Source organism: Sarcophilus harrisii, chromosome 4 (genome assembly GCF_902635505.1).
Source record: "Sarcophilus harrisii chromosome 4, mSarHar1.11, whole genome shotgun sequence".
NCBI lineage: Eukaryota > Metazoa > Chordata > Mammalia > Dasyuromorphia > Dasyuridae > Sarcophilus > Sarcophilus harrisii.
This window is the reverse complement of record NC_045429.1, coordinates 289,496,447-289,522,211: the sequence shown is the minus strand read 5'-3', so window position 1 is coordinate 289,522,211 and position 25,765 is coordinate 289,496,447. Positions and strand designations below refer to the sequence as shown.

At 45.4% G+C, this 25,765-nt stretch overlaps 3 protein-coding genes across 4 annotated transcripts; all 3 read right to left on the bottom strand.

Moving 5' to 3' along the window:
- Positions 1–33: 33 nt before the first annotated feature.
- CHRNB1 (cholinergic receptor nicotinic beta 1 subunit) lies at positions 34–6,008 on the bottom strand. The gene is made up of 11 exons (XM_031965434.1): positions 5,739–6,008; positions 5,498–5,637; positions 5,120–5,164; positions 4,251–4,360; positions 3,997–4,105; positions 3,499–3,646; positions 3,061–3,270; positions 2,347–2,570; positions 1,322–1,497; positions 657–807; positions 34–194 (listed from the first exon to the last, which is right to left on the bottom strand). Exons 1-11 carry the CDS (start codon positions 5,791–5,793, stop codon positions 54–56), a joined length of 1,509 nt encoding a protein of 502 aa, XP_031821294.1. The 5' UTR covers positions 5,794–6,008; the 3' UTR covers positions 34–53.
- Positions 6,009–6,065: 57 nt separating this feature from the next.
- FGF11 (fibroblast growth factor 11) lies at positions 6,066–15,366 on the bottom strand. Of its 2 annotated transcripts, none has more exons than XM_023502763.2 (5): positions 13,618–15,366; positions 11,559–11,669; positions 11,110–11,213; positions 9,021–9,135; positions 6,066–8,335 (listed from the first exon to the last, which is right to left on the bottom strand). In XM_023502763.2, the coding sequence occupies exons 1-5, from the start codon at positions 13,808–13,810 to the stop codon at positions 8,241–8,243; spliced, it is 618 nt and encodes a 205-aa protein (XP_023358531.1). In that variant the 5' UTR covers positions 13,811–15,366; the 3' UTR covers positions 6,066–8,240. The 2 variants fall into 2 exon arrangements, with proteins under 2 accessions (XP_023358531.1, XP_003768838.1); XM_003768790.4 differs by having other exon boundaries at positions 9,021–9,219; positions 13,618–15,365.
- Positions 15,367–15,989: 623 nt separating this feature from the next.
- On the bottom strand, positions 15,990–25,228 carry TMEM102 (transmembrane protein 102). The gene is made up of 6 exons (XM_003768791.4): positions 25,007–25,228; positions 24,687–24,744; positions 23,168–24,538; positions 18,065–18,304; positions 17,476–17,701; positions 15,990–17,377 (listed from the first exon to the last, which is right to left on the bottom strand). The coding sequence occupies exons 5-6, from the start codon at positions 17,687–17,689 to the stop codon at positions 16,068–16,070; spliced, it is 1,524 nt and encodes a 507-aa protein (XP_003768839.1). The 5' UTR covers positions 17,690–17,701; positions 18,065–18,304; positions 23,168–24,538; positions 24,687–24,744; positions 25,007–25,228; the 3' UTR covers positions 15,990–16,067.
- Between the last annotated feature and the right edge of the window lie 537 nt (positions 25,229–25,765).

Below are 25,765 nucleotides of genomic sequence, written 5' to 3'. Positions count from 1 at the left end.
GGGTTTCTGCGGAAGATTCCACACCAGCTACTCTCGAGGGCTCAGAGGAAACGTTAGGGAAAAGGGTCGGAAGGGGGTAGGTGGTAGGAAGCATCCAGGAAAATAATGAGTGTCCCCACGCTGGTGAAAATAATGAAAGTCCACAAGAAGAGTCGGTCCACCACCATAGCCACATATTGCCAATCCTCCCTCAGCTGGGGGAAGGGAGCAGGTGAGGGGAGGGAGGAAACAAAAGTCATCCACAGACCTAGATTATCAACTCGGGTCATGCAACCCGCAAGGAACCTCCTCGCCCCTCCCCTACAATTACAATCCAGCCCCCCGGGGGGGCGGGACCTCGGGACGAGCGGAGGACGAATCATAAGCCGGCAGTGTGACCTAGCTGGGAGAGAGGGGCCCGGAAAAGGAAATCCGGGGATTGAGAGCTCCCAGGGACTTGACGCCAAAGCTTTTTTTTTTTTTTTTTTTTTTTACGGATGGAAACTCAGAGGAACAGAGAAGTTAAAGGACTTGGGTCACACTGCTAGTAAATAAGCGCAGAATTTGCGCCCAGGACTTTCTGGTTCCAATTCCCCTGCATCAAATTGTAAGGAGCTAAAACCAACGAAACACAGCATCCCCTCTTCCCCCCACCCCCCTTTTCCTCCCTGACGTACGTCTTCGTAGTCTTCTTGGTCTTGTAACTGGCGAGCGATGTAGTTTATGGAGGTCACAACGTCCCGCAGTTCCGGGGGCAGCTTTGGACTCTCACTTGGAGCCCCGTTGATAAAACGCCGAAGGTCGGGAGGCGAGAGCTCAGGTTGAAACCTGGGGACGTGGGAGTATGTATATAGTTAATTTGGACAGCTGCCCAAAACCCAGCTCCTTCTGAAGTTTCCCTGACCCTGCCTCTTTTCCCCGCTTCTTTAGAGATCTATTTCAGCAATCCATGTAATGACCTTCCACTTTCTTGCGGAGGATCCCAAAAAGTCCGAAGAGGTTAAAAAGAAATAGAAAGCTTTTTGCCAGCCCTTCCTACACGAAAAACCACACCACCTACGATGCCATGCGGCAGTGGCATTGGTTCTCTGGACAGATTCTTTTTTTTTTTTTATTTTTTTATTTTTTTATTTAATAGCCTTTTATTTACAGGATATATACATAGGTAACTTTACAACATTAACAATTGCCAAACCTCTTGTTCCAATTTTTCACCTCTTACCCCCCCGCCCCCTCCCCTAAATGTCAGGATGACCAGTAGATGTTAAAATATATCTCTGGACAGATTCTAATGCACTACTTTAAGCATCTTTTGCAAAGTCTGAGGCAGGACAGGGCTCACCTGTTACTTTTAGAGAAATCCCCTGGAGGCTTCCGGATGAAATATTCATCTGTGGCTCGACCCCAGCCACTGCCTTGAGCATCCCTGAGTTCCAGAACAGGAGGTTCTGGCTTCAATGTTCGCTCTACCTTGGGCCTCTTCAGACCCAAATACCGGGGGAGTTTGTGGATGAAGATCTAAAAAGGGATAGAGGATGAGAACCAACCCCAGGGCAGCCTATTCCAAGCTGTTTTCTGTACTTTGAAGACAAAGATTCATGGGGTGGAGAGAGAGGAACAATAGGATCTTGACCATAGTGACAAGCCACTCCATAGTCTAGCCAGCCAATCTTATTCTACTTCTGAAACCCATTCCTGAAAGAACTCCATCTTCTCACCTCTTGCCTTTAAAAATTTACTCTTCTAAGGCCCATTTCCAAATCTCTTATCATCATATCCTATATTTAAAGCTGAAGAGCCCTCAAAGATTATTTAATCCAACCCCTCACTTTGCAGATGAGGAATTGGAGTTTATATAATAGTCACATGAATAGTTCATGACAAGAAGTGGAATCTGAACCCAGATCGATGTTTTTTCCACTACATCCAGCTGTTTTCCCTTAAATTCCTTATGCCACATGATTTAACTCTCCCATCCATCCACTTATTTTCTAACATTCTATAGAATGTAAGCTACTTAAAAACAGGAATTGTTTAGTTTTTGGTTTTGTATTCCCAATACCTAGACACAGACACTCTCTGCTTGACAGAGTTGCTTAATAAATGGATTGCTGATTGATTATAAAATTGATTATAAACTCGTTGGGAGCAGGGATTGTGTCATTTAAAAAATCTTAACTCCTCTGTTACCTAACAGAAGGCGTAAAAATGATTACTTGTTTAAATTAATTGGATGCTGGACTTATATCTTAAAACTGATGCCCTCCTACCCTTATACTGTCTTGCATGGCTTCACACAAATTGAGGAGGAAGATGGCTAAATCCTAAGGATGGAACCTTTTGTCTCTGAGGAAGAGTCCCTTTTACCTGATGAACCCAGAAGGGCATTTGGTGGGTGTGAGGGGACCGGTGATGCAAGTTGAGGACAATGACACTGAGTATGACTGAGAAGGTGACCAGAATCATTGTGAACATGAGGTACTTGACAATGATAGGAACAGCCAGCGATGTCTCAGGAACCTTACTGGCCAGCAGCAGCAGGAAAACCGTCAAGGTCAGCAAGGCAAAGATAGAGAGGGTCATCTTCTCCCCTATTTTGTGAGTGGGAGAGGGAATCAATTAACTGGGTTAGGCCACTCCATCCCAAGGAAATGATAGAATTTTCCAGAAGGAAAGAAAAATCTTGCATATAAAAGAACTCGAAGTTTTAGCTCTCCCTTCTCTTTCTTGGACTAAGGATGCTAATAAAGGTGATTTTGAAAGAGCTAGGAGGAAGAAAGCAACATTGGTCTCACAGGGAACATGAGAATTGTGGAGTCCTATAATAAGGCCCAATAGTGGTAGTATGGGGGAGAGGCATTGGGACATCCAAAGTGGGAGAAGCTGACCCAGTGGAAGGGAAAACAGTATTTGTGAGCTGGATTTAATTGTTTGGATTATAGAAAGAGGATCCTTGAACAGACTTGAAAGAGAAAGGTTGATTTGGGAAAAGGGGAGAATCTGGAGTGTGACATCTGACAAGATGACCACAAATACTCTTTCTACCTCTTCTCTTCCTCCCAACTCCTAGATTCCTCTTACCAGCATCTGGGGGTAGGTAGAAGACAAAAATGGCAAGGAGAGTGATGAGTACACAGGGAATTATGACATTGACCAGGTAAAAGAGTGGCTTTCGTCGGATGATGAGATAGAAGGTGACATCCTGGTGCTCTCCTTCCTTCCCTCTTTGCCCCTCTCCTGAGGGACCATTCAGTCTTGAAGATTTATGGATTATTTCCCACTGGCCATTCTCTGGAGAAGGGAGAAGATAAAGATTTATCGGCAACAATTGGTTATATTGTATAACTTCATAACATGTGTCCTAGACTTCTCCCACCAACATGTGTGTTCTAGCTGTTTCATTTAAGTAGGAAAATCATATCTGTACCTTCATATGGACCATGCACATGCATATGTGGTATATGTGCCCAAGGCATGTACCACTGTATCCCTCCCTAATTATCTGTGCCAAGCACAAACCGATGAAATTTCCCTCATGAATGTAGATCTCGCTCCTCTGCTGTCCATCCAGACCAAGCCCCGGGCTTAGTTTGAGCTGAGAGCTGTCATAACTATAAGAACTGAAGACCATAGTGCAATTCTGCCAGTCGAAGGGGAAGTAGGTGACCTGAAGCGTGAGGGAAGAAGCATTAAAGAGATATTCCCCTGCTACTGGTCAGGATGAAAAGTACAAGTTACTAAGAGAGGTGGTTGGGTCACTGAGACTAGGGGCCATCAGGAAGGGTCACTTGGAAGAAGAGAAGTAAAGTGCTAGGGAAGATCACTGGGACTATCATTGGGAAGGACTGGGAGCTTGATTACTAAAGGACTGTGAATCATTGGAGATAGCCCTTGGGAAAGGCTTGAAGTTAGTAGGGGGAGGCTAGAATTTGATGGGGAAGGTCATTTGGAAGAGACTGGAGATTTATTACTGAATCATTCTTTAACCCAATGAAGAAGGGGTCGGAAGTCAAGAACCTGGATACTACAGCTGCTGTGGTAAATGGCAGGGGGCAGCCAGTGCACGGAGCCATCTGAAGTCACCAACACATGAATGTTTAGAGAGACATCGAAGTTTCCATCATTGCTGAGGGATGAGGTCAGATTAAGCAGGTATGTTTTTACAGTCTTTACCCTGGGACCCTCCCACCCGCCTTGTCCCTTGGGTTCCCATCCCCTCACCTCCCAGTGATCATGTGCTCCCCCACCACCACCCCACCCCCTTCTTCTACTTGTTCATGAGCACTATATCTGGAAGCCACACGGAATCCGACGCAATCCTCAATGACTCTATTCCCTCATGTTCTTCAGGATTCCAGCTTAGTCTGTAATCAGTCCATACCTAGAGATGTGGAGCATGATGGCTTAGCATTTGTTGGGAAACCAATTTATGTCAGACTGTAAGGTTTTTGGAGATGGGGACCTATATTTTGTGTCTCCTCTAACTTCAGGTATATTACTCCTGACACTGTAATTTTTAACAACTTGCATTTATATGGAGCTTTAAGGTTCATGAAGCCCATTCCTCACAACAAACCTGCTAGCTATAAAGCACAATTATTAACCGCTTTTTAAAGAAAATAGGCCCAGAGATGATGAAGTGAAGTGTTGCTGAATAGGTAGTGACACAACTAGTGTCAGAGCCAGAATTTGGATTCAGATTTCCTGACTATAAATAAGGCTATTGCCCATTAGATGCTTAATAAATATCTGTTGAATGAATGACCTGGTGGGGGTGGGGAGAGAAGGGGAGCTGTCGGATGCTTGGGTCATTCTAGTGCAGAAGTTCTTAATCTTGTTTTGTCTCATGCACTCCATTGGCAGCATGGTAAAGCCTATGGACCCCTTCACAGATTCATATTTGTTGCCTACATTAGTAATTTTCAATTTCATTTGAAGGTCAGTTAAAATGAAGATGATTTTTTTTTATCTTATGAATAACCTGAGCTATCTCTACGGACCCCCCTACGGATCTTGGGGACCACAGGTTAAGAGTCCCACCTCTAAGCTAATAAGGAGGCGATTAAGCTATTGGACAGGCCTTCCTCCCCCTACTATGTCAGTTCCCGAAACCTTCCTTCCTCTTGGGTCTACTCCGTACCAGGTCCACATAGACTTTGGTGATTAACTCCTCGTCTTTCTCGTTCTGTAAGGGAAGGAGTTAGTTGAATGGACTAAAGGAGAGAACCAATAAAGGCGAACTTCAGAGCTTCTTAGAATCCCCTTGTTTATTTTCCACTTGACCACTCAACTTTTCCATTCCCCAACCGCCTCGATAGCACCGCCCATTTCATGGATAGCCTCGCCCCTTGTCCCTGTCACGCCAGCTTCAGGCTTCCACCCCTTTAGAAATGATCCTTAAGCTCCTCCTCCTGGTTTCCCCTCCCCCGGGAACCCGTGAGTTCTTTCCCTCTTTGGGCTGAGTGCCTTCTGCTGCTTTTACCCCACCTCCAGCCCTAGCCCGATACCTCTGGCTCACCAAGCTGATGATCTGCGCCAGGGTTAGGCCGATGCTGACGGGCACGCGGTCTCCAGGGTCCCGGGCGGGCCTCACAGAGCTATCGTAACCCGAGAAAAGCTTTTCCAGGAGCTGACCCTCGCCCGAAGTGCCGCTTGCCCCTGAGAACAGGATCACGAAGTCCTCCCAGTCATCACACCTCCCTGCCGGTCTCCCCTCTGAGTAACCTAAGGAACCCAGCACCCGAAGTTCTCATATTTACCGTCCACGAGGAAAAGGAACCCTAGGGTTCCCAGCAACCACACTCCTGGAGTCATGCTTTCCACTGTCTCTGCTCTCCCTAAACTGGCTCCACAACCCAAGTGAGCTGGGATCCGGTGGCAGAGGAAATGACTAGGACTTTAGGAATGTGCACCTGTTCAAATGCCTGCAGCTGCTGCGACCTTAGCTCAAAACCCGTGTCTTCTCTCCCCTTTTCTGTCCTGTCTTTTGTCCCCTGCTCTTAACACTAAAAGTAATTTTGTCTCCTGCTCAACTACCCTCTCCCATCTGAAACTCCCACTTTTCCCAATTTCAGAACAGACATAGAGATTGTACAAATTGCCTTTAATAGAGGAAATGAGCAAGAGAAAGACCCTTGTTTTTGGAGCAAGAGGATTCATGGGCAGTTGGTGTCTGTGATAGTAGGGCATAGGATGGGATTGAGGTTTCATCGATCATGTTAACAATCTGGGGAGGTTGAAATAGATTCTGAGAGATAATCCCTCATTCTGACACCAGTTCAATATTCTTTCTCTTAGTGGTTCCTGTTTGTTGCCATCATTGCCTTGATTTCTTCCTGATGTTTCTAGGGAGTTGGAGTATAACTCCCTTATTCCCTTTTACTCCTCAACTGATTTGTTCTAGTCTCATTTTGCTCTTATTTATTCCATCTGCCAACCATCCCTTTCTTTGGTTCAACCTAGTTGAAGTGTGATTTACAACCACATTCAATATTTCAATATTTTTCCCATTATTTCAAGGATTTGTGATCTCATCAGTTTGAGCACTCCTCTAATATAGATTACAAACCTTCTTGCAATTTAGCAAATAGCTTTTGAAACTGGCCTTACCTGCAAAGTTCATCATCTTGAATACAACTTGACAATTTGGACAACAGGCTGTGTCTGGGGCATATTTGAAGCCTTTCTAGGTTGGTTAAGACCTTCCAGAGATTTTGATTCCCTAGCAAAATTCTTAGAAACCCAGGGTTATTCTATTCTGATTTAAAATTTGGGGGAAGTGAGACCTCGAACCAATGTTCCCTAACATTACTTGACCAAGATAAGAATGTTATTGCTGATTTAGATGGTTCCTTATTTGTTCTCTTATGCACAGCTTGTACCAGTTGGCTCATTATCCTCTTTCCATCACAGTCGGTGACAATTTCATTATATTTATGGAGGACCCCTAAGAAGTCCCTAGTGAGGTAGCTAAGTATTCATTTTTCCATATAATTCAGAATTTGTTCCCATAGTCTCCACCCCCAAATGTTTTCCTCCCTCTCATCCACCATATCTGGGTCTCTGGGCCTTCACCCTGAAAGTTCATTAAATAGGAATTTGGCCATCTCTTTAACCTTAGACTCCCCAGTCCTACTGCCCTGCAACTAGCTATGTTTAGGGAGAGATTGAATCCTAAGCTTTAGAAAGTGCATTTAAAAAGAGGATGGATTTGGGTTTTTTCCCTATATGGAAGAATAAGAATTTTAGAAAACTTTCCACAGACAATAAAGGAAATGGGTTTTGGTCCATATATAATGTAATCTCTCTGGACCACAAGTAGCATTTATGGAAGAAGTGTGATCCATTGTCTAAAATGTCTCCTAGTGTAAGCATGTGGCTATTCAGACTCTAGCTCCATCTAAGGAAAAGGGATGATTTCAGCTATAAGCTAGAACCATAAGTCGGTAGAACAGATTCTAGAACTGGGTCCCTGCAGGCCAGATGTTAGGACAGTGGTAGTTTACAATGGAGTTCAGTGAAGACCAAGACAATGTCTGTGCTGTGTTCTTGTTGCGGGGTTCTTCCATATCTAGATCAAGAATCAATCTTGATCAACAACATTAATCTTCAATGACTCAGAATAGCTGATACTGTAATACAGAAGATTTTGATGGCAAATTGACTCTGGGTGGGATCCAGATTTCGGAATATATCCAGAACAAAGTCAGAAGACAGGGGGAGGGGAGGTAATCCAGAGTAAAAGAACTGTGCTCTAGTTGACTGTGGCTCTGTGGTTATGTAAAATGGCAAAGGACTCTAGAAACCAGGTTTTGTCTATCCTTATTTAGTACTCACAGCTTCATCTCTCTGGAAGTTTTCTGAGAGCTTGAGTAGAAAATGAAAAAAAAAAACCATAATAATTTGGCCCCTTAATGATATTGCAATGTTTCAGATCCTCTATAAGGGTTCTTTGATACAGAAAATTGTCAAAAAAGCAAATCTTACTAGGATTTCAGTTTTGCAGCAAGAGCCCAAAAGTCACAGACAATACATAATCTTTCTGATAATGTCTGGATTACCTATAATGGCCACACTCTTGTAGTCCTCCCTACATTGCCTAAGGAAAGTTAGAAACATTTTAAATTAGGGATTTATGGCTTGTGGCAGGGGAGTGGCAAGGAAGGAATGTAACAGGTTGAGAGACCAGAATGACTAGCTCAGTCTGGGATCTGGATGGCTGTCTTGATGGAAGACTTGAGGGGTGGTCCCAGACATCACCGTTATGTTTCAGGAGGCAAAGAGGCTGGAGGAGGCTTGTCATTTGCAGGAGACGTCTCAGGTACATTGTGCAGGGAAGGCTCCCGGTACATGGCCACTGTGAGGAGGATGGAACAAAGAAAAAGAAATAGTCAGGGACCAAGAAACACAGAAATAAGCAGTGGAGAAATATAAAGGAAGATATTACTATAGCCTCTTTTGATCAAAATAATAGATAGATGATCTTTAAGGACCCTTCTAATTTTAAAATCTATAATTTTCTGGTTCTATGAAGATGTCACTGTTTTGATACTTGGTTGATTTCTTTCTGTGTTGCTACTATTGACCTATATTTCTACTAATTTTCCTCCTCCCTCCAAGTGGGCCCTGGACAGAGTAGGTCTTAGAATTCTGAGATAATCTAGTTCAATTCCTTCCCCCCTCCCTTATCTTGTATAGCCCATTTTTAAAGCATTCAGTATCTATAGATCAGCCCTCCTCACCCCTGCCCCAACAGAGTCTGTCTGTTTTTCTATTATCTCTATACAACTTTTCTGTCACAAAATAAAGTGTTTTCATTGAAAAAAAAAAACAAAAACCACATACAAACAAAAGCAAAAGCCTTGCCATACATAGTAATAAAGGGTATGCCTCCCTATCATGACAAGACTTCCTTTTGTTACGATCTAGTTTGAAATATTTGCTATATAACCTCATAGGATATGAAAATAGACAGGATCTTTTCTATGGTAGTGGAAATGTATTTGACATGACAGACTCTCTCATCCCTGAGATGTTCATACCTTCGAGGAGCTTAGGCACAAAATGGGCAGCCGCTTTGGTCTTCTTGACTCTATTTCCCTTCATGACATGGCCTTCCTTGTCCAAACCCAAATACCAGGCTCGGCCTGAACGACTCTGGCGGTAGAGGGCAGAGGCGTAGAGGACATAATAGTTCTCAAACACGCACTCCTTAAAGCGACACTCTGCTGTAAAGTGTGGCTTGAGGATAAGGTCACAGAAAGAAAAAAACAAAGGCAGAGAGGAAGAAAGAGAAATTGATATTATTGGGCAAGAAGCTGATGTTTCTCAGGATTGAGCCTCCCCTTCCCTCTTTGAGAAATGATACATAAAATCTACATATGGAATCAAATCCTCTAAGTGCTGAGGGGATGAAATAAAGATGAGCTCTTTGAGCCCAGATGCTATAGATTTGAGGGTGGATTTCTGTGTATTCCTATATCTAATTATCCAATCTGACGCCTATCCCTCTCACTCTAACTAATCCCTTCCTTTTTCTCCACTATAGTAGTTCTCTAAGTGTGGTCTGAAGATCCTTGGGAGTCCTCCAGTGAGGAGGGGTCCTCAAATTCCAAACTATTTTTATACTAATATTAAAAAATTATTTGACTATTAAAATACTCTTTGATTTTTCAATTTCATATCCATGTGAGGATATATTATCTTCATATAGTTTATTTTTATTCTTTTTGGTGAGGCTATGTTGTTTAGTGGGATTTTGTGACTTGCCCAAGTATCTGAGGCCAAATATGAACTCGGGTCATTCTGATTCCAGGACTGGTGCTCTATCCTTAGCTGCCCACCCCCACTATAGTTTAACCAAAAAACGTATCATAGCAAATTGAATACAAGAGTATATAAGAGAATCTAGTTTTTTTCTATTAAGCTAGACATTAAAGAGATTTGCAAAAATATGTAAAATAATGCTATTTCTCTCACTAAGTTTTTTATGTTTTGGATAATGTAGTTATTTTTCAAAAAATATGTTATATTGATTAACATATTTTTGATATTCATCATGTCAGACTCTTCATGACCCCATTTAAAGTTTTCTTGGCAAAGATATTGGAGTGGCTTGCCATTTCCTTCTCCAGCTTATTTTACAGATGAGAAAATTTAGGCAAACAGGATGAAGTGATTTGCCCAAGGTCACAGAGCTAGTAAGTATCTGAGGCCTAATTTTAATTCAGAAAGATGAATTCTGTAAAATCAGATATCAGGCCTGGTGCTTTATCCACTTATCCATGTCCTAACATGGTGAACATGTCCTAGGTTTAGTTTTGCTATTTTAAATGAATTAATAAATATCTTTTAAAACTTATATTTTTATTTTTTGTATGTTAAATATTTATTGATGTAGCCCACACAAACAAAAACTCTTTGGCTTATTAACAGAAACTTTTAAGATTGTAAAATAGAAGCAAAAAGTTTGACAACTTGTACTTTAGTGGATTCCTGGCTGTAAACTGGAGGGGAACAATAGGAAGTAAAGAAATCCTTGGACATATGGATGCTAAAGTCCCCTCTGGCTTGAATTCTAGGATTCTATGATATTTTAGTCCAACCTCTCTTTTTGTTGATGAGTCTCAGAGAGTGAAATTATTTGGTCAAAGAATGCATTACTGGCAGAGTTATGGAAGAACTCAGATCTTTCTTTCTACATGCCCTATCTGGCTCTCCTAGTCATAACTAAATCTGGGCATACAGAGAGATACTCAGAGAAGAAAAGCCACATAGAGTCCTAGGCATGTGGTTGTGAGGATGTCTTTGGCAAAGACTAGAGGAATCTGGAAATTATCTCTCTCAAGAACCTCTTGTGTAGTCAATGGATATGATGAAGGTATTGTAAGGTTATTGAGAAGAGAGCTCAAAAGTGGCTTTGGTAGGATATGGCAAGGAAAATCTTAGGAAAAAATTAGGGAATTCAGAAAGGGAAATTATTTTGAGACTGATGATTCTGCAGTAGAGTGTGTCTAAAGGATCTGAAGAATTGAGAAGAGGGTCAATTGTGAGATTACCAGGGAAAGTGACTGAGAAAAGAGTCCCAGCTAGGTCTTTCACCAGGATAGAAGAAAGTGAGGAGAGTCTCACCGAACTGTAGAGTAGCCCCTCAGCATTCATGGCTACATAGTGTCCCAGCTTGGTGCTCTGGATAGTGACGACTCGGAGACCCACAGGGATCAGATTAAACTGAGCTGAAGGGTAGAATGAGAGTTAGAGAGCCAATGCATCTAACTCCTGACCCTTCAATCCTTAGGATGTCTTGGGCCCACCTCCTCAAAAAAACTTAACCAACCAAACCATAAAACCCTGAGCCTCTCATTATTTCACCCTACCATCAGTTCTATTCCAGAGACAGCTACTCTGGCCCATCCTCACTCATGGATGTCAATAACAGAAACAGGATTGGAAAGTTACTGGGTAGACTTCAGGGGCCCAGTTGCCAGTGCCTTAGAGTACAGTGAGAGAAGAGAAGCCCTAAGCACTTCTTTCCTCCTTTCTAACTTTTCCCATCCCCAAAATTCCCTTCTCCCCCTCACTGAAAGAGCTGGTATCCTCTTGTGTCCCATTGATGCTCCCATCTGGATTAGCCTGGAGATAGAAACCTTGACGGCAGAAAAGCTTTGTGATGATGCCTTTGAGCTGAGGTTCTAAGGAGAAAGAGATTGGAAGAACTTGATATTAATTTTGATAAAGATTTTTCTTTCCAAATTTGATCCTAGAAATGGGGGGGGGGAATGAGGAAAGTGGGGAAAGTAATTAGGGAGAACTAAGGTCAACTGCTCTTTCACAGACCCACTGAATATAACCCTTTAGCTTTGGCCTTTCAGTCTCCTGGGGAATTCTGCACCCTGTTCCTGCCCCCATCGTTGGCTCTTAGTTTAATTTATTGAAATTTATGAGTAGTTTAGTTCCTACTCAATAGCTGAGTTGGAGGGGGAGGGGAAGGATTTATGATAAGAGGAAAAGACAGTGACAAAGGGAACCAGAACCACGAGTTTTTGTAGTGGGTAACCACAGATTGTACGTTGGGGGAAGGGGGCTACATAAGCTATGGGGGGAAGGAGTTGGCTCTGCTGGAATTAGGCTCGCTGACTCAGCACCTGATGCTGCCCAGCCAGGCTTGGGCCTCTGCCGTCTGCCTGGTCATCTGTGCCACTAATCAGACTGCCACAAGCCTGTCTTTCTGGGGAACCAGAAATCAGGGGATTCCAGTCCTTCTCCTTCTCCAGGACTTATTAGCATTAAGGACCCCGGACTTCCAAACTGGGGAGGAAAGATTATAGTAGTGCACACAAAGGATGAGTGTAACTGAAGGATCGAGTGTAAGCGTGTGTATGTGTGTAAGGGCTAGAGGGGTGTGGAATAGAAGGGCAAAAGGGACATTTCCAAAGGGTGGGCTCTGGACTGTACCACAGAAAAAGGCAGAGTGGGTGGGAAGAGGAATAATTAAACGAGAACTTGGGGTGGAGGTGGCTGACTCTCACTCTGTAATTAATTTGGAAAAAATAGGGAAGGGAAGACAGGGAAAGCTCCTCTTTTTGAGACATGGTGGTCTCTTCTTCACCGCTTTTTCTCATAATATAAGTCCTCAAGGGGCATTTCATGTACACCCCCTGCTCTGCTGCGAGTGGTACAGTCCCAATCAGTCTTTCCTGTCCGAGTCCCCCCACCTCGCCTATTCCTTTAATCCCTCACAATCTGTTCTGAAACCTGGGTTCTCGTGGGGAGGGGCAGCCAGTCCAGCTGTGCCAGGGCTTTGTGTTCTTGAGGGAAGCAGGAGTTTGGGGTGTGAAAAGAACTGGGGAGGAGATTCCAAAGGACATTCCTTGTTCCGTCCCCTGGGTGTGAAGGAGGGGAAAAGGAGAGGACACAGTAGGATTCTGAGATCGGACAGGGAGAGCAGAGTGGGGAGCGGGGGAGGAAGCAAGGAGGCAGGAATGGGGGAAGGGCTGATCTGCAAGGACACCCTAGGGAGAGTTAGGAAGGTTGTCTCAGAACCAGCACGAGAAAGATCCAAGCTAGAAATTGGGGTAACAAAATAATAGAGGAAGGTGAAAGGGTTGACCAGCTAAACAGGGGGAAAGAGAAAAGAGCGTCGCAGAATCGAAGAAACCAGGTTGTGTGACCCAAGCGTTCTGGGTCCTCGGTACTCTCAGTTAGGGGCTTGAAGCAGAGCAGTAAAAGGGCAGGAAGAAATGCACATACACGGCCAGGCAATGCTGAGAGGGAGTGGGGAAACTGGATGCTTGAGTTCCTGAGAGGATCGGGGTTTAAACTCTGTTAAAACCCTCACATTTCCCTTAGCTTTAGAAAGTCTCAGGATTATGTGGGTGCAGAGAAAGGAATTGAGGAGCAGCAGAAAGGGAGAGTTTGAAATTGTAGTCTCCCCATTGCCCATTTCTCATTAGGGAGTTTTCGTCTATCTTATCCAAGCATCAATTCAGCCCTCTAAAATATTTTCGTCCAGGCTTCCCTGGTTCCCCTCGCTCAGCTGCTCTCCCAGATATTTAGTTTTTCTTCCCCGAGATTTCTCCTTTATTTTAGCTTTCACCTCAACCTACTCAGGAGCCCCAAACCCCAACTGTTATCACTCACCCGGTGCCCTGTCCGGCCGCGCCCGTCGCCCCCCACACAGACGGACCTTGGAGAGCAGAATCAATATCTGTTTCTGACACAAGGACTTAGTACCCCTCGGACACACTCGCCGTTGGGCTGACACCGGTCGGCTTGTCCCGGGGTCTCGTACCTCTCTTTTCTGCCGGATCAGACTGCTGGCCAGCGCCGCCATCTCCAACCACCTTCCCTCCCTTTAAGGGACAGTCGAATCTCCCTATGATGTCCCTTAACTCTGCCACTCTCACAAAGGAGAGATACAACCCAAACTATATGAAGGTTCTTCAATAGGACACAATACTCAAGCTGGCTCCCAGAATGTTCTCCCCCCACAATTGAAAACAGTGTATGTACCTCCAAATTTATCCCAGATACTCCCTTCTGCGTTCCTGGATTTTTTGCCGTCAAGTAGTAGTACCCCAACAAACCCTCCTAAGTACCTCAAAAGAGACCCTTTCAATTGCCCTTTCCCCCTGTAATCCCTAAACTTGAAGGGAATCCTTAAACTCTTCTTGGTTCAAGCTTTGTGATTGTCCAGCCCTTGGAGTCAATTCCCTTGGTTCCCCCCCTTCCTCATAGCCCCAGCTTTTCTCTCCTTTCCTTCACAGTCCTGGCCTTAAATCGATGTAACTCCAAGGTTCTTGTTTTTCTGCACCTCTCCATATAATCTCTGCTGCCCAGACTTTGTAGACCTTAATTCACTATGGGAAATAACAGAAATGAATCTCACAACTCCACCTTATCAGATAAAGAAATCTAGAAAGGGTGAGGACTACAACATCCCCAAATCATCTATCGCAGCAACACTTGGTGCAGCAAGCAGCTATGAGGTTAAAGGGAATTGGGGGTCCTCTTTGCCACCCTTTCCTCCCCAGATTGGAATGTGTCTTCTACCTCTTCTCATCACTCTCAAAACCTATAGCTCAGAACTTCTGGGAGGTTCCATTTGCTAGGGTCTTGAGCTTCTTTCCAAATCATCCCCTTTTCATTAAGTTAACACTCTCTACCACCTCAAACCCCGAAAGACCCTGGTTTCTGTATCCTCTAAACTTATCCTTACCTCTACTTCCCTAGCGCTTTAAAACGTGCCCTTCCAGCTCCAGCACCTTAGGGGTTATCAAGATGCAGTGAGTATGGAAGGTCCCTTCTTACATCCTGTCACCCCAAAATAGTGGGTCTTTAACTTCACTCTGGATATCTCACAAAATATTATTGGGGAGTCTTGATGCAGTCTTCCAAAATATGGAGCTATTTGACCTCCAGCTAGCTACTCCGAAGTGTTGCACCCCACTTTCTCCTTGGTACTCCCCAGATTAACTTGTCTTTTGTACTTCCTCCCTCGCGGTACTGCACTCCCCAGGATCCCCTTTCACGTGCCCTAAGCAATTACTTGAACCCCACTCTCTTTCCTGAGACCCCCAAACCTGTCCTGTTGATCCTGCTGCCGGCAGTGATGGATGGCTCAGGCTCTCATCCTCCTCCCTCACTGTCCCCCCGTCAGCAGAGGGTTCCCCGCGCGATTCACCTCGACGCTCTCTATCCCTCCCCCCAAGGAAATAGGGGTGGGTTCACAGGGAGTCCCCAGTCCCCCGATGGCGGCGCTCCAGGCCTCAGCAGCAAGATTGACTGGAAAGCAAACCCAAGCAGCAGAAGCAGCATCGGCAGCCGTAGCGGCAGCCGCAAACTCGCGTCCTGCTCCCCCACCTCAGCCTAACAACCCTACCCGAGGGCGGGACAGGGGGCGGAGACAGCATTAAAAAAAAGGGAGGGGGGCGGTGGAAAGGGACTCCTGGATCCGTTAAGAGGACCTGGAAATGTAAGTGGTTGGGGATATAGCTGGTGGTGGGAAGCTAGTCATGACTCCCAGGAGGGGGAACGAGGTGCAGAGCTTTGACTCGGGGGGAGAAGAGAGACAAATGTCTAGGTCTTCATGAGAAAAGGGGTAGGGGCTAGCTGAAGATAGAGCTTTTTTAGCTGGGGGAGGGGAGTGCATGTGGAGCAGAGATGGGGAAGGGACCCATTGCCAGGGAGGGGCAAACTGTTCTATTTACAACCTAACCAATTGGCCAAGCTCCATCTTTCCTCTCTCATGCTGTGTCAGCATCTCCCCTTCACCCTTTTACTTGGCTTCCACCTAGGGTCATAATTAGAGAAATTCAAAGAGGTTGTGAGAGGGCAAGATAGACAAGGAAGGAATGAGGAGTCCCTGGATCAGGTTTTGATGGCAGATGTATACATTTTGGGGTGGAGGTGGTGGTAGTGAGGACGGGATTAAACATCTTTTTTTTTTATTTTCGGGGCAGAACCAAGACATCCAGCGGGCTCGGAAAATTCGAGGACTAGGTCTCCCGGAATGAGTTATGTCACCGGTTGGAGAGAGACGGGAATGAAGGTTGAAAAAGAACCAAGATTCTGTCTCCATCCAGCCGCATTTATTTTAATGACCCCCCGCCTACCACCCCGCCCCCTTTCCGCGCAGTCTTGGCCTCCTCTACCGCAGTTCGGAGAGCCCCCGCAGGGTCCCCCCGGAGGCGGGCGAGAGCCCCGGCTAGCTCTGTGGCCCTTTCCCCGACCGCCAGTTCCTGTCCTTCCAGAAAGTAGTGGGGCAGTGCCCCAGCCTCGAGCCCGCGGCTTAACTCGTCCAGCAGCCCCAGGCAACAGGCCCCGGCATTCTCCGGCCGCCCCAAATAGAGGGCTGGAAGTCTCTCGCAGGCCCAGTAGAGCAGAGTCCGCAGGAGGTAGGGAGCCGCGCAGCCGGCCCCGGCCACCAGGGGGCGCAGCAAGGCCTGGGCAGCTGCGTGTGCCTGGAGCAGAGGTTGGGGGATACGGGCCTTGAGCGCCAGCTCCTGGCGGGCAAAGCAAATCCGCCAGCAGAGCCCATCCTGCTTTTTGGCTCTGTAGCCCGGCACAAGGTAGTAGGCGGTAGGGCCAGCGGCCACGGAACCCATCCAGGCGTAGGTCCGGGTTTTCCCCGGCCAGCCGGCCACGGAGACCCCTGGCACCAAGTCAAAGAGTAAGAGCCGAGAGGGAGGGCCCGGCGTGGACAGAAGGATGGTAGTGACTCCCGCATGGCGGGAGGCATGGACCAGGCGCAAGGAACCGGGGTCCGGGGTCAAGGAGACAGCTACGGCAGATAGCAAAGAAAAAAACCACGCAGCCACTTGGGTGGGGCATAAAGCGGGCCAGTTTTCCTGAGCGCCCCGCCCCTCAGGCTCTTGGACTGGCTGTCCAGGGAGTTGCTCTGTGACGTCACTGTGCGGATCCTTCAATAAGTCTATTTTTTCCGAATCCCTCAAGTCACCACGCCGCTCCTCCGCCGGCGACTTGGGATCGAAGTCTTCCAGCACCGGCGGGAACGCCGCCGCAGTCTCGGACATTGTGACGTCACGCGGACGCTTCTCCAATGGGCACGCCTCTTTTACTGTCCCCTTCCCGCCCAGCCCCGCCGGGGCGGAGGGCTCTAGGCAGTCGTGCCACGCCTCCAGGACTGAGGCCCCGCCCACTGGCGCTTGAAGGCGGAGCCACGCGCTGCCTGACTCCAGCTCAAGGTAGGGCCTCACTCCTTCGCAGTCCAGCCAAAGCAACGGTATCAGGAGCGTGAAGCCGGCATCGTAGTGGGGCCCCCGGACGTAGGGGCCCAGGGATCCGGGCCCCAGGTCGAGAGAGCCCTCGCGGACTCCGCCGCGGAGGAGCAGAAGCTCTGTCCGCTCGGGAACCCGGGGGTCCCGGCGGTGGATGAGACCTGAGTATAAGGGTTAGAGGGTCAGTAGAGACTCTCTAGGATAGAAACCAAGTGTGGAAGTACGAAAGAGCACGGGAGGGACCAAAGGTGACACTTACTGAGCAGAGAGAAGACAAAGTCCTTAGCCCGGAGGAGGTCAGCCCCGGGTTGTGGCCCGCTGTGCCAGCTCTCTTGAACCTCGAGCTCTTGGATCAGTTGAGTGAGCTCCTGTAGCTGAGCTCCAGAGCAGAAGTCTAGGTCCGTGACAGGACGAGCAGGGGCTGGGGGTGGCGGACCCCACCAGGGGGTACCCCCCCAGACCGCGGAAGCCATTTGGGGCTGAGGCTGGGGACACGGCGGGGGGGGGGAGGGAAAATGGGGCTCAGTTCATTCTAGAACTCCTTCCTCTTCGACCTAAACTACTCACAACCCTAGAAACTCCTACGCCCAGGTCTTCCTTTAAACGTAAAGTGCAAATATTCTCAGTTTCCGCCCTTTCCTCAAAGTATGTCACTAAACCTCCCCTCCCCCAACATGCAAATTCTAGTCCTCTAAGTAGCTTTTAGACCTGACAAGTAGTTTGTTTTTTTTTTTTAAAGCTGTTTTTCTTCCCACCCCTACCCCAACTTCAGCCCCGGATTCTCTGCAGTCCAGAGCCAGAAACTTTTTTTTTTTTTTTATCAGCTTTTACTTGTTCCCTTAGCTTACCGGCTTTGGGTGGGGAGGGGGTTGATAGCAAAGGACCTCAGGCGACCGCCGGGAGGGAAAAAGCTGGAGAAAGCTTTGGAGAAAATCTTGGGTAACTTCCTTGTCTCCACTTGGACACGCCCCTTTTACCTGAGGTTACACCCTTCTCTGCTTGGACTGTTCACTCGGAAAGTTCTGGCCCCACCCCATTCCTTGTTCCTCTTCCCTAGCTACTGGATCCAAAGACATTCTTGAATAGTCCTAGAAATGAAAGTCTGTCATCGTCCTTACCTACTATTCATCCAGCTTTTCCCAGTAAATACCGTGCTCAGAATTCACTTTATAGGAAGGCTGGGGGTGCAGGCTAGCTTCTGTGTACCTAAGCCATGCATGATGGGAGGTCTCTTTTCTGACCAGTTGGTCCTCTGCTGCTCCCTACTGTCTAGTTACGGTAGTGGTGGAGTGTCCCAGACAGATAAACTGAATTTTATAGTTTCCAGGGACCTCCGAAGCCATCAAGTTCAACTCTAACCTCAAATTCTCAATATAAAAATATTGTACAAGTAGTCATAGGTTTTGGTTTTAAGATTTCTTATGAGGAAGGAGTAGTCCAGGTAGTCCATTCCAATTTTAGACTGCTCTCAATAGGAAGAGCGCCTTGGTGGCACAGTGGATAGAATACTGGGTCCCAAAATCAGGAAGACTCCAAATTCAGCCTCAAACACTTATTGTGTGACCGTGAACAAGTCATTCAACTCTGCTTACCTCAAAATTACTCAAAATGAACTAGAGAAGGAAATGGGAAACCACTCCAGTATCTCTGATTCTTCAGCCCCCAAAAAAAAAAAAAAAAATATATATATATATATATATATATATATATATATACATATATGAAAGGGGGTCACAAAGTCTTTGAAATGACTAAAAAATAATTAGGGAGGTTTTTTTTTTCCTGACATCAAGCATTTTTATAAAGTACCTTTGAAATTTCCATTGATCTTGTTTCTGTCCTGTAACGCCAAACAAAACAAATCATCTCTTTTCCAGGTTAAAACATCCCCTTTAACTGATTATTTGCTTATAAAGAAGGGAAAGGGACCTGTATGTGCACGAATGTTTGTGGCAGCCCTTTTTGTAGTGGCTAGAAACTGGAAACTGAATGGATGTCCATCAGTTGGAGAATGGCTGAATAAATTGTGGTATATGAAAATTATGGAATATTACTGTTCTGTAAGAAATGACCAACAGGATGATTTCAGAAAGGCCTGGAGAGACTTACACGAACTGATGCTAAGTGAAATGAGCAGGACCAGGAGATCATTATATACTTCAACAACAATACTAGATGATGACTAGTCCTGATGGATCAGGCCATCCTCAGCAACAAGATCAACCAAATCATTTCTAATGGAGCAGTAATGAACTGAACTAACTATACCCAGAAAAAGAACTCTGGGAGATGACTAAAAACCATTACATTGAATTCCCAGTCCCTATATTTATGCACACCTGCATCTTTGATTTCCTTCACAAGCTAATTGTACAATAATTCAGAGTCTGATTCTTTTTGTACAGCAAAATAATGTTTTGGTCATGTATACTTATTGTGTATCTAAGTTATATTTTAATATATTTAACATCTACTGTCATCCTGCCATTTAGGGAGGGGTGGGGGTAAGAGGTGAAAAATTGGAACAAGAGGTTTGGCAATTGTTAATGCTGTAAAGTTACCCATGTATATATCCTGTAAATTAAAGGCTATTAAAAAAAAAAAAATACAAATGGAAAAAAAAAAAAAAAACTGATTATTTGCTCAAAGTATCCTTTGCCATCTTGGTTGCCGTTCTTTGGATCATTATAGTAATAATAAACTTATTTTATAATAACATTTATATAAGTGCTTTAAGGTTTGCAAATCACTTTGCACTTTTACATTTTATCCTCAGAATAATCCTGAAAGTTAGCTTATTAGAACAATTTTAGAGGTAGCTATTTGTATCTTCATTTTTCAGGTGAGAAAAACAGAGCCAGAGGTTAAATGATTTAGTATGGATCACAACCAAAAGTATTTGCACTCATATTTCAAATCATGTTTATCTTGACTATCTTGTGCTATATCCATCGTGCTACCTTGTTACTTCTAATTCCCTCTATCTCATCAATGTCCTTCCTAACCGAACACAATAGGCAATGTCTAATCAGGGTGACTCTTATTCTTGGAAACTGTTGCTTTTAATGAACCCTAAGATCCTAGAATATATTTTTTTTGTTTGTGTGCTAATTTATCACACTCATTTTACAATCCATAAAGTCCCCACACCTCACAAGGAGGGATTTTACAATCCACTAAACCCCATTCCCATCAAATTTTTTTCTGACAAATTGCTAGTATTTATTTAATTGGTTGATTAAATATTTATCAGTTAGATTGAACCGAGGCTTAACCTATTAAGAGTTTTGACTATCATTCAGTATGTAATCCTTTCAGATCTGTCATCTATAAATTTGGTAAACATGTCATCCATCTAAGGCATTGATAAAAATATTAAACATGGCCAAGCATATATCCCTAGGGCATTTCACTGTTGACTTACTGCTAAAGATTATAGAAACTATTAATGACTAAGTCTGATCCCTGAACCAGCATTGAATCTGTTGGTATAACTATCAGCTTACACCTCTCCATCTCACATATATATGCCCTCTATTTCGGCAGCTCTCCCCTTTTCTACAGTTTTTTAAGATATCACTGACTAGCTCAGTCCCTCGTTTCCCCATTATAATCATGGTTAGGACTAGAAAAACTACTCAGCCTCAATTTCTCTCTTTGGATCTAGAGAACCAAACCTGGAATCAGGTTCAAATGCTTCTCAAAATGTGTGGTCGTGGATAAGTCTCAGTTTCTGAGTGTCCCAAGCAATTTTCCAAGAGTTTTAAATTACAGAAGGTTGTCTTTATTGATAAGAGAAAATTGGCACACTAGAAAGGTCCCTTTAAACTCAATGCTTTAACAGAAAAGCAAATGTTTGTAGTAAACTAGGGCTTAGGTTAGTCTCTACACTAAACCAGATGGGAAAGGTTAGAACCATAATGTGCTCAGAAGAGAGGATAAGGTCAGCCAGAGTTCAGGACTCCAAATAGGTGTTCTTTAATCTAGACATAGCTCTCTGTGAATTGTAATGAAAACATAAAGATTAGGATATTAATAGAAGCAGGGTAGTGGTAGGCAGAATCAGGCTACTGAAACAGAAATTGATGTTCACCATTGATGACCAGACATCCAAGTAAACGATTCTAATTAGTATCACAGAGATATCTAAGACACAATGCTTGTAAAGGGATAGGCTACTGGAACTGAGAAAGTGGGAGGATGATAGCAGAAACTCAGCAAATGGAAAAACAAGGGGAGGAGGAAGGGAACCCCCCAACAAAGGAAAATCGCTGTTGTCTTCAGGAACGTTCAAATCCCACGTGCCTTTTGTGGTAATGGTGTGGTGCCTAGTTGTTAGTACCTTCTCTACCCAGATTACCTTTATCCTGTACAGATCTTGTATGTACCTGGTTATTTATGTGTTGTCTCTGCACTAGAATGGATGCTCCCCCCCTCCCCCCCCCCCAGGCAATTGGGGTTAAGGGACTTGTCCAGGATCACACAGTAGGAAGTGTTAAGTATCTAAGACCATATTTGAACTCAGGTCTTCCTGACTTCGGGGCTGGTGCTCTAACCACTGCACCACCTACCTAGCTGCCTCTAGAATGGATGTTTTTTGATGGCAAAATTGCTTTGCCTTTTTTTTTGCATTCCTAGAACTTAGTTGAGTGCCTGACACTTAATAAATGGTTAACAAATGACTTGACAAGGAGCAAGACTTGATTTTCCTGTCCTTTTAGATTCAAAGGACTCCAGGTAGAAACCACCTACCAGTTTTGAGCAAAATCCTTTGGCTGGCTAAGGTCAAATTTGGTTCTATGATATGGGTCACAGGATTTATAATAGGCAAGAGACAAAAGGGACCATAATCTATCTTTTACAAGTAGCGAAAGTGACTTACTTGCCTAAGGTTGAACCAGAGACTGGATTTTAACTCAGGTCTTCTGGCTCCAGAATCCAGGGATTTTTGTACTATACCTCATAGGGAAGAGGCTGCTGCTGAGGATTAAATAGGCATTTCAGTCAAGACTAAAAAGACTTATGTTGTGGGTCTAAGTATCCAGATAAACATTTTGCTGTCTTGGAGGAAGAGAAAGGGAGGAAGGGAAGAATCACTTATTAAGCACCTATAGTGTGCCAGGTGCTCTTAGTGCTTTACAAATCTCATTTGGTTCTCCCTACAATCCTGTGACGAAGGTTATCATCCCCATTTTAAAAAATAAGCTGAGATAGAGGTCAAATGACTTGATTATGGCCATATAGCTAGTAAAGATCTAAGACCAAATTTGAACTCGGGTCTTACTGACTCTTGGCCCAGTACTTTTATCCACTGAGCCCCATAGCTGACCTCTAATGAAGGGTCACAAAGCTCTTTGCCCAACTCTCTTCCTCTCTGTCTCAGAACTAAACTAGAGCCCTTAAGGAAATGTGGATGGCAGCTATTGGATTCTGCCTTTTCAAAGGAAGCAGATGAAACCCAGAAATGGGAAAGGGAAGAGAAAGTCCTGAACCTTGACAGGTAAGGGGACTGATAGAATCTACATTTAGGGTGGTCTCTGTGCTGTATTTTTAATAGTAGAGCAATCCCCAGAGCTCGGTTCACTGGGCCTTATTGTAGGATAATCTATGCAGTTGAAAGAGCATTGTATTTTATACAATCACAGAATTTGAGAGCTGGAAAAGACTTCATTGGTCATTTAGTTCAACCCAATTGATTTAAATTTGAGATCAATAGAGCCACCTTCAAATTCTGGCTCTGCTACTTACAAGGGTGACCTTAGGCAAGTCCTCTGTTTCCTCACTTTGAAATCATGAAGTTCCATCAAATTATCTGTAAGTCCTCTCTAGCTCCAAACCCTATCATCCTATATTTCCCACCTCTGTGTCACCTCCCTCCCCTAGCCCCATAGAAGTCATTTGGCTGCATAATAGAATCTGAATAAGATGGAGGTGTAAGAAAGGGCAGTTACCTCAAAGATCTGGTCCAGACAATTCTCTGATCATAGAGACTAATCAGGTTTGGGGCTTCACTGCACCTGAATACCACCATGCAAATCTGTTTCCTTTTTTATACCTGTCCCTTTATTGCTGTGCTTTTCTCCCAAGTCTTCGTCTTGGACTGGTATCCCCAGTCTTCCTTCTGCCTTTCCTTGGAACAGTCAGAGGGGTTTCAGGGCCTTAGGAAACCCTGGGGACATAGCTTCTGGCTTGTTCCTTGTTTAGTCTGAGTTGCCTGGCATCAAAGACCACATGGCCTGTCGCCAAACCAGATCCCTTGCTCAGAGGCATCTGATGGAGGGATGACCGATTCTGCATGGACATTTCCATAGACTTGTACCCCCAGTTTTGGTTCCATCTTTGGGGGCAATGGATCTGAGTGACAGTGGAGACCTCTGGTAATTTCTGCGTATCACAAGCCTTATCACCCTTTGAAACCTCAATAGTTTCTACAAAAACCTTTGAAGGCTGTTTTTGGTACAATTGAATCTGGCCAGGTAGGAGGATTTCAGAAGAACAGGGTGACTGGGAAGGAGCATGGCAGGAAAAAGTGGGGTAGTCAGAAGACTGTAAACAGGCAGAGTTTGGGGAATGCAGAATCTTCCTCTCAGAATAACCTTTATCAGTACGGGACTTGGAGTTACAGGAGAGTGTGCCCTTGTTCCTTCCTTCAGGAAAGCTGGCTCTCTGCTTCCTATATTCTATGTGCTCCACAGGGTCGTCAACAGGGAAAGTGGGCGGATTGGAGGGCCTCTCCAGGGTCTGGGAGACTGGGTTTTGGCCCTTCTCACTGAGCTCTCGAAGAGAGCCTCCGCCTGTGGAAAGGGACAAAGCTTCCACAAATCCCCCCAACTGGCAGTTTGGGCCTTTCATCTTTCTGGCATCATATACCACATGGCCAGCTGGGGGATGAGGAACAGAGGAGGAGAGGAAAACCTGGCATGGCTTCTGAATGCATCTGGCAGCTTGGGACTCTATTTCCTCACTGTTCCTTGAGCTTTGAGGCTTTTGGCCAGGGTAGAAAAGGGTCTCAGGGCGCAGGAGTGGGGTAGTACTCACTCCAGCAGACTGAGAATGGGTAAACTTTTCTGCCTTGGGCACCAACCCTTTCCCCTGCTTCCATAGTCCACGGGAGATCTTTGGGTCTCCAGAGTGGCCACATTGTGGTGGCAGCCATCGGCACTTTGAGACCTTCTCATCATCTGTGTCTGGGGCCCAGTCCAGGCTGTGGGAAGGGTCCACCAGGCAGGTTTGATGCTGATGGGTATGGGGAGAGCCCCGAGGGATTAGGCTCTTGGGATCCATGGTGCAGCAGATGCAGGTTGGGTGGCATCGTTGCCGGTCTGAGAGAGGGAGAAGGGAGAAGTTGGGGCTAGGGAAGGAGAAACCTTAGTTTTAAGGGAAATTTGGTTCATTATAGGAAAGGGGAGGAGGAGAAGGATAGAGGACAAGGGAACAGATTCAAGTTGCCTCCCTAGGCCCCACACTCACATTTTTCCCCAAAGTGATGGAACAGTATTCGGAGGGAGGCTTTCAAATGACGCCAGAGCTGGGGGTTTAGGGAGAAGAGAGGATAGAGGATAGAGTGAACAAGGGTAAATCCAGGTGACTGAACCTCCAGGCTCAAATAGCTATGTGTCTTCTGGTTCCCATTTTTTGTTAGCCCCACTTCTACCCCCTCCCTCCCCTCAAGGATCCAAAATATCCTGCCTCCCTCAGTACCCAATCTCCCTGTTTTCCCTCTCCTTAAAACTACCTCCCCCCATCCCCTGCTGTATCTACAGGGACACTAGGCCTCAGCCTTCCCTGACCAGCATCACCGCATTCATTCCAACATTCAACAGGATCACGCTCCCCAGGAGTAACAGGATCGAGTCCCCCAGGTCCTGGCACTTCCTGGGGTTGGGTCTTGAGTGTACTTGGGCCCACTTGCAGGACTTGCTTGCCCATGTTGGGGGTCCCAGAGCTTCCTGGGGTGCCCCAGCCCCCACCCCTGCCCGCATACCCTGGGAGTTGAGGTTCCTGTGGCAGGAGATGGGAAGGTACTCGGGTCACAATGGGAAAAGGAAGAAAGGTCACAATGAGGGTGAGAGATGAATAAAGGTAGCCCACATCAGGTCTCCTTCAGTTTTAGGCCCCTTAGGGCCTCCTGTTCCTTAGCAGCCAGTTCCAAAAGCAGCAGCTTCTACCAGGGCTTCTGGGCTGACTCATTCATTCAAATAACCAATTATAGAACCACAGAACATAGAATATCAGAGGTGGAAGGGACTTGAGACACTATTTAGTTCAACTCCTTCAATTTACAGGTGAGGAGAACTAAGGTCCAGTGACTTGCTAAAAGTCATAGTTCCTAGTGGCAGAGCTGAGATCAGAAACCTGACCCTCCATTTGCATTCTTGAAGCTATGCTGCCCTAAGTTTTTAAACCAATACTAGATATTTTGGTGGCTTACTCAGGTTTGGGCTCCAGAGTCAGCTAATAGTTTTTGGTTTTGTTTTTTTTTTTTTTGGGGGGGGGGGGGAAGAGGGAGAGATAGCAGAAAAAAGTCTCCTAGTTTGCTATATCTTAAC